At 33.7% G+C, this 13,699-nt stretch overlaps 1 protein-coding gene across 3 annotated transcripts in view; it reads right to left on the bottom strand.

Annotated features, from left to right (window-relative positions):
* The window catches only part of ADGRB3 (adhesion G protein-coupled receptor B3), a 734,436-nt gene that overhangs the window by 305,860 nt on the left and 414,877 nt on the right, over positions 1-13,699 (bottom strand). For all 3 annotated transcript variants that reach the window (XM_008013603.3, XM_073006121.1, XM_008013605.3), the window contains one exon: positions 7,818-7,861. In XM_008013603.3, the coding sequence (XP_008011794.2) occupies positions 7,818-7,861 (44 nt within the window). The remainder of the gene's footprint in view (positions 1-7,817; positions 7,862-13,699) is intronic.

The following is a 13,699-nucleotide window of genomic DNA, read 5'->3' as shown; positions in this document are numbered from 1 at the left end:
CAGAGATGAATCCTGGATCCTTTACACATTTTGGATGCTTGCTAAGTAAACATTAATTGTAAAAACGAATGGTGGAATCTTGGAGTAAGTCAGTCAAAGGAATATGAATAAGTCAATTGAATTAAATGGCATTACCTATTCTCACATTGATCTATCCACCCATGTAATTCTTACCCTTTAACACATTATATAATTTATATATCTATCAAGTTTATATCCTTATCTTCCCCCAGCCCCTCCCACATCTAAGTCTCATAAAAAAGTTATTTTTGTTTATTCACTGATATATGTGCCAGATATCTTAAACAGCAGAACAAATAATAGGTTCCCAAGAAACATTTCTCAAATGAATGAACACATTACTGATAACTAGTTGCAAATCTCTTCACTAAACACAGTATAATTTACAAAAATGAATGTGACACACTTCTAGTCCTCAAATACTTTAGTCTAAAAGGAGATATCAAATTGCTGCAAAATAAAGCAGAAAATATAAGGATTATAAAAGATACATACACAAAGTTTTTCAGGGCAGCACTCTCTACAGGTATACTGTGGGATGTGGGTATTATTCAAGAACTACATATATGAGGAGATATAGATTTAAATTTCCTATTTCCAGCAATGAGATTTTTTTTTTTCAGATCAAATTTCCCGTTTGAAAACTGCTATAAATTCTGAACTATATGTGGAAAAATGTGACAATGATTCAACCAGGATTTGCAGCCTGGGTTCACAACACTTGAGTGATTCAGGGAACCTCTAGACTCTATTTAGCTTAAGGGATCCTAGGTTAATGCAATATCAATAAGCATTAAGCAGAGGTAAATACAAATTGTTTTTGGAGGAATGTACTTTGATCCTTGGCTTGGCCTCAAAGAATTCTCACCAATAGTTTGTTAAGGACAATTAACATGACACAACCTAGCACACTAAGAGATAAAATAATACTGAGTGAGAACTGGAAGAAATAAAAGAGAGCAGAAACAAACCTCAAAAGTTTTCAAATATAAGGCATGTCAGCTACAGATTACAAAATAACTATGTTTAATACATTAAAAGAAACACAACAGATTACAAAAATCTGTAAGAAATAAAAACTTAGAAAGTAACCTAGCAGATCAAAAATAATTAAATGGAAACTCTAGAAATAAAAAATGACAATTAACCCAAACTTAAAACTCTATAGATAATTAAATAACAGGTTAGACAAAACTGAAGACAGAATTAATGAACTGAAAGTAAGTTAAAATAGATAACTGAGAGGGGAAAAAAGTAGAACTATGGAAGAGAGGTTATGAGATGAAAAGGATAGGAAACAATATTATTCAGTATTACAGATGAAGATGAAACAAATTATGGGTGAATCTATATTTCAAAAAGTGACAGAGAATTTCCAGAACTAATGGAGATATTGATCCTCTCTAGCCTTGGGCATCCTACCCTGACCCTGCTTGCAAATATTTTCATTCATTTACTTCAATATGATGTATAATCAATATTTTCTGTATGCCAAGATATAAAAAGTGCTGGAAAGCACTGTTTTGGGCAGGGGCTGGCAATTTTTTTTTTTTTTTTTTTTTTTTGTCTATAAAAGACTAAATAGTAAATATTTTAGAAGTTGCAGGGATTATGATTTCTGTTGTGACTCAACTTTGCAGTTGTAGTACAAAAGAAGAAATAGACAATACATAAACAAATATGAATGACTATGTCTGATAAAATTTTATTTACAAAAACGTGCAGCAGTCTGTATTTGTGCCACAGGTTGTAGTGTGCAAACCCCTATTAGATGGTCAAGGTGAGAATTACAATAAAAAGCACATGGTGCCATTTGATTCCCAATGTTAGCCCAAAGAACTTGTGTTGAGGGCATGATGCAGCATTTCTTGAACTTTATAGCTCATGCTAATGGACATAATGGGTTGCTAATAATATTAGAAGCATTTATGTAAACGTTATCAGTTTAAAAAGAATCACTTATGTGCTAATAAATTTAATAATACACCTTTAAGAAACTAAGCATTTAAGATTTAAAACCATTAAATCTAGGATGTAACTTAAAACATTCTAAGAAAATTTTTAAAATTTTGAGGAATTAAAAAGAAAAATTTACCTGAAGAAAGCTGAATTATAATGGCTTTATGAGAAAACACACAATTGCGAATGTGAAAAAGCTTCAAAAAGTAGTGTATAGTGTAAACAGAAAAACAAAAAGTAAAAGCTTCATTTAGTTTCACACCAATAAATCTTTAATTGTATTTCTATTTTTTTAGAAAATTAAATTTTTTCTATTGCTTTTTGTAATATTTTTAGAAGAGCAGGGTTGCTTTGCAAATAGAAGCAAACAGTTTATTCACAATACATCTGAAAACCAAGAACCATTCTAAAGTTTGGCATTATTATCTTTGATTATAATATAAATTTTCTTTTTTGGAGATCAGGTAAATTTTACTTTAATTTGTAAGGACTAGTATTTTGATAATGTAAAGGTCTAGTATTTTCAATTTTTTTCAGTGTAAATATAATCAAGGGACAAAAAGCATAACATAGTTTTATAATATTAGATAATTAATGATTGGACTTGAATGGATAATGGAAAGTTCTATGGCATTTTAACATCTTAGATGCAAATTCCAAAAATTTAACTTATCTCCTTCTGCAGTTTTGCAACATACTGACTGCGAATATACCAACTGAGGCAAGGTTACAAGTGTCAGCCAGAATTAGTTATTTTGTTTTACCCCGCTAATTACAGAAAAGAGCAACTACAATATCTTAGGAAATATCCAGTAAAATGGAACATGCTGGCACCTAGAATATATATTTGACATACAGGCTGCACATAACAATGTTAATTTAGAAGACTGAACATCATATGTTTGTCATACAATTGTGATTTCTTTCTAAAGTATTAACTGCAATAATGTAATCAGTTACATGTTAACATATAGTAAACAGACCAATCTTTGCTACAAAGGTAACATAATTTCTTGAAGTTAAATAGTTTTCAAATCCTATCTATGGTTAATTGAATCACCAGGAAATTCTAGAAATAGTTTTCTACTGGAATGATGGCTATACGTTGTTAAATATTTCTAATATACAGACTTTTTTTTTTCATTGTTGCTCACAAAAAGGCTTCAGTTAGGTAATTATGAGTCTGTAGAGGATGTTTCCACATTTCTTTCTAAACAATGAGACCATGGTATTGCTGTTTTACACGGTTACTATTCTTGGTTTATTTCTTAATTGCTTAAATGAAGTCTTCAACAAGACCTCTTTCTTGCTCTTTTTGCTCCTGTATCATACTTGTAGAAAATTATTTTCTGTTCATCTTAGTTTGGTCCAACTCTATCCCAGTTTGAACAAAGCCATATAAAAGAGCTTTATCATTTGGTTATTCCCTGCAGGGAAAGGTTGGCTATCCAATAATAGTAACACTTTATATACGTATTTAAAATTTCTAAGAGGAACATATTTTTCTTAAGGTATATAATATTGTGTGTTCCTAATGTATAGATATATCAACCATCCACAGAGCAAAGAAAATGATGTCAACTTCCCTGAAATAAGAAGATGAGGTTGAAGTGTTAGTTTTATGTTTGCTAGGATTTATACTGTGAGGTAAACAAAATTTTGACTCCCAGGATGAATGACAAAGGGAGAGAAAGATGTTCTGCTTATGAATAAATAAGGATAATGGAAGCAAAGGAGACAAATTGTTCAATTATTTAACTTTGAGAGAAAACAAGCCAGTAGCAGTCTCAGTCAAGATGTGACTATTGCTACTCCCAACTCCAATAAATCAATTTGAAATGAAGAAAAAATGGCGAAGTCTGGTCCTTAGAAGCTTTTGTTTTCAATGACAAGATAGGTAAGTAAATTGCAAATGGATTGATGAAACATTTTCTGAAAACACGTAGTCCTTCACAGACTGGACAGTATTAGATGGATAGTTACAAGATCCATAGAGAAAGACCACAGGCTAATTTAAGGGAGGGAGTATAGGTTTTCCAGGAAATATAGTCACCACACATGATCTAATACTCAAAATGCAAATTTAGAGTAGCCAAAGAATGTGCAAATTATCAATCACTCAAATGATAACTTTGTAAGCCACTTTAAAAGAACATTTAACTAGCTCTCTTCCTAGTCACATACTCTTTCTTTCTCTTGCCTGATTGCCCTTTCCAGAACTTCCAATACCATGTTGAATAGGAGTGGTGAGAGAGGGCATCCTTGTCTTGTGGCGGTTTTCAAAGGGAATGCTTTTAGCTTTCACCCATACAGTATGATATTGGCTGTAGGTTTGACATAAATAGCTCTTATTATTTTGAGATATGTTCCATCAATACTTAGTTTATTGAGAGTTTTTTGCATGAAGTGGTGTTGAAATTATCAAAGGTCTTTTCTGCATCTATTGAATAAAAAATATTCTCCTATTTAAAATAAGTCTGTGTCTGAAGTGAGAAAATTACTTTGAATTTATTTCGTGCGTCACATACAATGAAGCATTTTCAATATCTTGTTAATTAGTGAGTCAAAACCAAACAAACATATGTTTCTAAATTGTCTAAAGATGCTTTGTCTAATGATAGTAAAATAAAACACCTTTGTCTGAGATACTCTGGGTAATAGATTATCCTTGGAAATAAAATTAATTGTTTATAATGGATCTTACTACTGTAACAAGCTGAAACATTCTTCCATCAAACTTCCAATGTTAGGTTTAATAATTGCTAGAAATATTTATCATCTGATAAAATCAAATAGAGATGGGAATAATTCTTAGAAAATGTACTTAGGAAACATGCAAACATTCATTCTTTTACCAAAGTAGCCAATAAATATTTATCGAATGTATCCTACATCCAGGTATAGTAGGCACCAACAGTGCAGTGATGAATAAGAAAGACAAAGTATTTCTTTTATGGTGCTTATTTTCTAGTGAGGAAGACAGGTGGTAACCAAACAAAAATAAGAAAAAGGAATGCGTGCTGTGAAAGTATAAAATGGGGTGATATAAAGAGAACGACAGGGCAACATTTTGCATTAGGTGGGCAGAGATATCCTCAGGGAGAGATGTACAACGAGATACACAGAAGCACAGTTTATAGACTAAAATTAATGATAAATCATGCCAGTAGTCATCGACATAGAGAATAGTAAATCAACTTTGATATACCTATACAATGCAGCAGATACAAGGAATGAAATATAGGTAGTGTAAAATAAATTTTCCAAGATATTTGTTGAATTTCGAATTGGGATTGTCAAGTGTTCATACAATATGAAAACATTTATTTAAAAATAGTGTGAATGTCTATGAATGAATACATATGTAAATGTATAAATGGATATAGGAAATTAGGAACAACAAAATGTAAATAAGAATGATCTTAGAGATCTGGGTGGATGTGGAGGCCTAAGATGGCGATGATTAGTGGGGCTCTTTACATTAACAGTTCTACTTTAAAGTTTTACAAGTAAAAAATACTAGTGCATTGCTTTTGTAATGAAAAATCAATTTTTAAAATTAAAAATAACAGCAACTTGATAAACCAAAATTAAAGCACAACTTCTAATTTGAACTTTATTACTGCAATCTTGAAAATATTTAAGTCAGCCTTTTTCTGTAAAAAAGAAGTAGCACTATCTCTTCACTATTAACTATATTTACAGGACCTATACTCAAATTCAATATCATTACATCGATAAAACTATTGTGTATATATAAATATAGTCAAAATAGAAGAACAAATGTGAAGAAAGGAAACAAAGTTGTCTCAGCCTTCATTGTTTAAAGCTCACCCAGAAAAACACTTTTAATAATGAAACAATGTAGCGAAAACTGTGATGGGAAAGGAGTTCTGTCACAATGGGAAGGTTTTTGATCACTTTTCGGATACATCAAGAAAACATGAACTACACCAATCCCTTGAGATTATCTTCTTTGAAAGACAACTAAACACATTTCCTCTCCCTGGGTAGTTTTCTTCAAGGACAATTTAGAAGTTGAATTTTGTAAAGCTGAGACATTCTTCGTGATGGCTAACAGTCATGTTATCAGCAGATGTTTGGGAGGTGTGATTGATTCCTCAGGTGAATGCTGACCTCAGAAACCAATCGTTTTATACATTCAACTTAACACCTTATACTGTCTATGAAAAGTAGCCAACAGGAGGCACAAAATAAGGGACTATCTCTTGTAGTGTCCCTTTAATAGTCCTAAGGGACTTTTGGAATAACTAATACTTTCCCCTGTTTAGATCAACAAAGAAACAGATTTTACCCAGTAAAAATATAATAATAAAACTACATCAAAGTTGCTTCTTATTCACAGAGACATGGAAACTAAAATCAGGAGTGGCACATGTATACATATGTAACAAACCTGCATGTTGTGCACATGTACCCTAGAACTTAAATTATAATAAAAAATAAATTAATTAATAAAAAAGATAGCACATGTTTCTTGGGCAGAAAATATTCAACTAGATTTTTATAGCATTTTATTCTTCCCTTGGCTATATAACACACTAAGTACACCTTAGATTATACCACCAAATTCTTCTCTGGCTAATGGTAGAGAGAGAAAGCTTGCAAAAATTTTACTATCATGGATTTGTCTGTAAAGTTCCAAAAAGAAAAAAATAATAATGACATCAGTAAGGCTATCTAGCTCATGTTATCACCAGGGCAATTTGGAATTCTCTGTACTTAACTATTGTACCGGACTAGAAGTAGAGGATACCCAGAGTATCAGAACCTATAGCAAAAAGTGTGTTTAATATTAATTTTAATTTAAACTATATCAGCATCCTAGGACTGAGAAAATTGTCTGAGAGTTCAATCTTTTCCTAGAGATTCTAAGAATGTTCCTCTTCTAGACTCTCTGGTGAGAAACAAGTAGCATCACAAAACTTCAGATGTAGATCACATCAGGGGTGAAGAAAACCAGGAAAATTCTTAGAATACATAGAGTCCAACAATACGGTGCTTCATCTGACAGCATATATAGAGTGGTATTAGCTTTTGGGATTGATTGATACTTATCTCCCCTCATGCAAAATCAAACCAAATCAAAAAATAAAAGTTGTAACCTACATAAGTATTTAAAGTATAGGCGTCTAACCAAGACTTAACTACAGACTTTTCTGCTCTTTGAGATATCAAAATCTCATAAGATTATCAATAAAATAAAGGTGATTTTGATGAGCTATATTGTGATTACTTCTACAAACAAACAAACAAACAAAAAATCATGGAAGAATTACTCACACTTATTTAGTACAATTATTTTTTCTGCCTGAATTCAAAAATATACAAATAAAAAATTAAATGTTATTCAATGTTTTCATGACAAAACAATTTGGAAGGACCATATAAATATTGCATTACTCTGATAATAGATTCAAGGTCATGTGAGTAATATATTGGCTAAATGACCATAGAGCTTGCTATTTTATTCTGCAATGCTAAGCTGAATTACTAGGGCAAGATGTAAAGATGGCATTCGAGCCTCTATAAATCCTAAAATATCAGAGCTTTTAAAAATTCCTCATGGAATTCACATTGCAATGTGCCTCACACATTAGGTAATGCAATCCTATCTTGAGATGTAATCTGATGGCATCATTACACACAAACACATTCATCATGCTGTACTGAAGATTCAGAAAGAGAATTTTTTTTTTTCTCTGAATGTAACATCTCGCTGACTTATATTCCTGTTAACTAGCAGGCAGCTGAAATAACTTAATGGACTTTGAATATTTAACCCAAAGTAATATAGGAAAACATCTGTCACTTACGTTTTGGCGTCATCCCACAACACACAATAGGGATTCAAAGTACCCTAAAAAAAAGCAAAGAAAGAATGCATATGTCTTGAGTACATATTATAAAAAGATTGAAGGATTATGTGAAATAGAAACAGAATGGAAGATTTCTTATTTTGTGGTAAGAGATACTTTAATGGTTTATTTTCAATTATTTATAAGAAATTCGCATTTCCTTTCTCATAGATTTAGTGACCCATTTTATAAAGCTCTATGAAAACAGTATCTTTATTCCAAACACTCTAACTTGTATTTAGTTTTCCTGGAAATTAAAAGTGAAGCTTTCATATACCATAAGTCTATATTTTGATGATTTTGATTTTATCCTTATGTCTCCAAAACATTAGTTGCTAGATTACTTTCTTTAAGATTATAGTATTCATAATATTGAAATCACAGTGACATATCTTATAGTATGCACATGTATAATCATCACCACTACCTCCTCGTCAGCCTCTAGTTGATGTTTCCTAGAGACAAGAGGTGTCCATTTCTTGAGTTTGTTGACTTGCAATATCATCTTAATTAGCATATTATATTTGTATAGGATAATGTCTAATGAAATTTTAAGTGAAAATGCTAGATTTTAAATTTATTTCAATAATTGTGAATTGAGTACCTGCCGTGACCTTCAAGATAACACCATGGGTTTTTCACACTGGATTATTCAATGTACTTCTGTTTTGAAGAGTTCTAATATATTTAGATACATGTATCTACAGATTCTGTCATACGCCTGAAGAATCTTCTCTTATCCATTAAACATACACTGTTGGTTTGAAGTCCTCTCATCCTCCACATGACTAATTTCCTGGAGCATACACTTTTAAAGTGTATTTAGGCAAATCACTCACTTGAGTCTGACCTGTGCACAGCAAAGCACTACCACTGCGTCTCCAAATCAGGTGCCCTCTTCCTAATAATGAAAACTAAGATTGTATTAGACATTTGGGTAGACTCTTCCTGAGCTAGATAGGTATTACTCATACATGGCAATCTCTGCTGAGCTTTTAAAATCCTGATTTTGGCATCCCACACATCCAGTATTGCTTTTAAGCTTTGTGTCATTACAGGATTAAAAAACCAAACATGATTATCTATGTCTTTATCCAACTTAGTTACTGATAATAATAATTAACAGACCAAGGCAGTTAAGAGAGTCCTGAGGCCGGGCGCGGTGCCTCAAGCCTGTAATCCCAGCACTTTGGGAGACCGCGGCGGGAGGATCACGAGGTCAGGAGATGGAGACCATCCTGGCTAACACGGTGAAACCCCGTCTCTACTAAAAATACAAAAAACTAGCCGGGCGTAGTGGCGGCGCCTGTAGTCCCAGCTACTCCGAGGCTGAGGCAGGAGAATGGCGGGAACCCTGGAGGCGGAGCTTGCAGTGAGCTGAGATGACGTCACTGCACTCCAGCCTGGGCGACAGAGCGAGACTGTGTCTCAAAAAAAAAAAAAAAAAAATACAGTACTGAAACACGCCACTGCTTTCCTTCCACAGGTGGAAACAGTCCCTCATAGACAGTAAGCTATGACCCAGCCCTCAGGCTTCAGTGTTGTCTACAAATAGTTAATCACTGGAGTGTATCTGGGAAAGAAATATCTTTGAAAGTCCAGAGAAGCTCTTTTGGAGGTGTGCCTTTCTAAATGCTGTTTGATGGGTCTAAATTCTAAATTTTTGCTAGAAATAAATAGTAAGATCGCTGTTCTAAAACATATGAAATTAACTCAAACCTTACAAATTATTCATTTTAATTGGTACATGACTAACTCTAATATTGCAGCATCTCAGTTATTCTAAAAATTCCCTGAAAGACCACATATCTAAGGTATCTTGGATATTTTTTTTAAGCAATCAGAAAATGCATTTGGTTTTGTTTCCCATTCTTCCTTTAAAATTTATTTAGTAAAAAATGATCTTTTTCTTGCTTCTGGATGGAAATTTAGTCATAATTTGAAAACAAACAAACAAACAAAAAACCAAACTCCAAAGTTTTGAGTCACTCTTAAATAACAGGCTTTGGTTGTCACATTAAATCACGATCGTCATGTCATTAGCAATTGAAAATGATCTGTTACAAACAATAATCAAAACACAGAACCTGATTGAATGTCAGATCATCTTCCCTCCTCCAGATGAAGGCCTGGGCGGAGGTGGGGCATGACGCTGCCAGTGGCCAGGGTGGTAGAGGGATGAGGGAGGGGATGTAAAGGAAGCAAAAGGTTTTCACCTGCCTGCTAAGGTCCAAAGCCAGTTCTGAGCAATCTGGCCCTATTTGATGATTTATGTTGACTCTTCTCACTGAGACAGCCAGGTGGGAAGGGCTCCCTGACAGAACCTCCAAGGCCCGAGCACTGTGAGGAATGTGCAGTTGGGTGAGCCTTGGGAGGTTCACACCATTTGCAGGGGAGGAGCCTGGCCTCTCCTCTCCTGGGGTGGAAACTGGAATTCAATCAGCCAGGCAGGAAGCCAGCTAGCAGGACTCCGGCTTTGCGGAGGGTCCCTGTTTCATTTTTGCCCCTTCTTTTCCCAATAAATTCCTTTTTTTTTCCTCACCCTTCAAAGTGTCTGGAAGCCTAATCTCTTGTGACCATGTAATAAGAACCCGGCTCTTAGCTGAACTAAGGAAAAAGTCCTACAACATCGCCAGCACTTGGGTGGATTCTCAGGAGACTCCCTTGCTGAGCCCCATTGGTAGTCACACCTCTTGAGGCCTCTCCTGCCGGGTACTTCTTACCTCCCTGCAGCTTTTGCCCTTTGATGGGGGGGGATCTTATTACGAAATGCTCATATCTCCCTACACTATGCTCCTAAAGTATAATAACACTGTCTTTCCTGAAAAAAGGTCATAGTCCTATAGAAGTAGATGAGAAACATACACATGGAATATTCCTATAGCAATCCAAGCAAAATGTTTACATAAATATCACTAGCCATAGTTTACTGAGTAAAGAACAAATGAGGAAATGGAGCGTCATGGCCTATGCTAGTCAGCACAAGTTTCATAGATGAAATGGGTTATTATCTGGTTCCTACAGAAGGCATAGATCTAGATGTTCTAAGGAAGGAAAGGGGAATGGTGTATTAAATTGGTTTCTTATCTATCTTATAAGATCCTGTCTAGTCTTACCTGAATTTTTCATATAGCTTGTGACTTTCTGATAAATCCACAGCACCGCCAAAATGCTGTCATAAAGTTATGCTATATTTACCTAGGGCTTTGTTCAAAGGAGCTCAGATAACCTTATAGAAAACAAATTATCCTTGTAACATCACAGTGAAGAGTATGGGAGTATGCATTTCAAGGATACAGAAACCAAGTGCAGCTGAGGAACTTGTGATAACAGATCCATTAAATCTAATTGGCTAATTTTAACGAGGTATAATGTAGGATAAATCTTTATATAAACTAATATAAGATACTGACTATAGGCTTAATATTTCACAATGATTGTTCACAGTAGGGCCACAACAACAACAACAACAAAAATAGAAAAGAAACAACATGTAAACTTAATTGTTTGGATACTTCTTTCCTTTTTATCACCATAAAGAAACTGATTTATTCTTCAAAAAAGGTTTCAAAATGAGAAATGCTTCTTCTAATCTTTTTCCATGACTTTGTCAACATTCAGTTGTATTCTCCATGTTCTTCACCCCTTACTTCTTAGATCCTGCTGCATGCTTCTCTTTCTTTTTGTGCTTATGGAAATTTAAACACCATACATGTGAGCATTATTATAGGTTCCAAAATGCATCATTCAATCTTAGGTTTCACTACACATTCTGGGATACACACCATAAACATTTATTCTAGTATGGTCACCAATATGTGAGACTGTGAGCTAAGGTCAATAGTTGGAACATTTGAGGTTTAGAAAAATAAGCAGAACAAACAAATGAGAAAAAACTTAGTACCTGAAAACACTAGTCACTTAAGCAGTAAGAATGTGAGATGGAAAAAAAGTAACCTATGATGAATGGATTCTAAATATTAAAAAAAAGAAAGCTGGCTACAAGGTTTTGCTGAGTAAGTGCCTGTAAAATATTTGTTATAATTTTCATTTACTTTCCTCAAAGGGACTCTGTTACTAGATCTGTTATGAGGAATTTACAGAAAATCAATAACGGGAAATAGCCCAATATAAAAAAATGTAATGGCAGGGCTAGAGGAAAAGAGAGAAGCTAAGTACTAATCTGTAGAAGTAGATTTAACAAATGTAGTAAACTAAGAAAACAAAATTTCTCAGGTAAACAAGAGAGATGGGTTAAAGAAGATTAATTTACCAAACTATCAATAAATAGTATATATTGACCTACCAAATGGTAATACTGCACATATTTGGAAACTTTTGAAAAGGAAATGCTATTCTTGACAAACATATTTTTGGGAAAACAAACAAAAACTGCCACTCTTGGTTCCATTCAAAACAGCATAGCTGAATTCTACATGTTTCTACTTACTCATTTTTAAGCATTTAAAAAATTCACCACTGCCCAAATTTCTATTGCCGTAGATGTTCTACACACCACTCTCGAGTGTCTTCGCTATTTTCTTTTACTTCTCTCCTCTGTTCCATTATCAACCAAACAAATATATTAACTTAATAGTAGAATATATCACTAGCTTTGCCAATGTATTTCAATGGGTGTTACTCCCTTTTGTTGGACTGCATGACTGTTTTTTTCTTATTTATAAAATAGATGATCTGGACATCTTTTCTAGCCCTCACTCTCAATGATTCTAGAAATTCATTTTATTCTTTCAAAACTATCAGAGTCTTTTTAAGGAAATACTCAACTATGTTATATTACCCTCACAAAGTGCAGAAGTCAGAAGAGATAGCAGCAGGCAGATGATCACAACAAGTCTAACCATTCTGCAACCATTCTGAATTCATTTACTAAACATCTGTTACATTCCAAGAACCATTCAAGGCACTGTGATACAAGGATGAGCAAAACTAAGTCCCTGCCTCATGTATTTCACCATAGTGAAGGGCAGAGAGAGAGAGGTATGACTAGGTACGACTAGGAAAATGGAGTGAATAGTACTTTTGTTTATTAAGAAAGCTTCATCAGTAAGATTATCTTTGAGAAGAGATCTGAAACAAGTTGGTTACAGAAAAGATAACAGTAATATCACAATACAAATGACCAAGATTCTATAAATTTTCCCTGGTGTTTTAAATTTTAAATATATTCAATGCATATGTTACCTTAATCACACTCTTGCTATCTTAATGATGCTTTCAAAGTGTTTCTCTGGACCTACTTCAGAATAAACTGGGATGAATACTAAAAATGTGGATTCATTGGCAATAGGAATGTTAAGGTTGAGGCTAAACATAGAAATCTCCATTTTAATAATGACAATCTTGCCTCTTCGTAATTTTTTCACATCAAATTTAGAGAATCATTGCTCATAATACACATGGCAGAAATAACATGCTGAAAACATTTAAACCTACTCAGTAATTTTGAAATATACAATGCATTACTATTTATCATAGTCACCATTCTGTGCAATAGATCATTAAAGCGTGTTCCTCCCGTCTACTGAAACCTTGTGAGGTGATGGATTTGTTCATTACCCTGATTTAAGCATCCTGTATTGTAAACATATATCAAAACCTCTCATTGTACCCCACAGGTCAATACAATTATTATTTGTAAATTACAAATACAATTGCTTAAAAAAAGAAATAACGTGGTTACTCTATTTTTACTCAGATGTTTGAATGCTTGGTGGTCATATGCCATAATAAACTACTAATCTTGAAACTTCAGAACTTTTTTGTACCTTCACAGCCTCCTTGAAACAAAAATAATCTCTTTTCTGTGGAGGCAAAGC

This window comes from Chlorocebus sabaeus, chromosome 17, assembly GCF_047675955.1.
Source record: "Chlorocebus sabaeus isolate Y175 chromosome 17, mChlSab1.0.hap1, whole genome shotgun sequence".
NCBI classification, from domain to species: domain Eukaryota; kingdom Metazoa; phylum Chordata; class Mammalia; order Primates; family Cercopithecidae; genus Chlorocebus; species Chlorocebus sabaeus.
The sequence above is the reverse complement of the archived record's forward strand: the minus strand, read 5'-3'. Positions and strand labels throughout refer to the sequence as shown.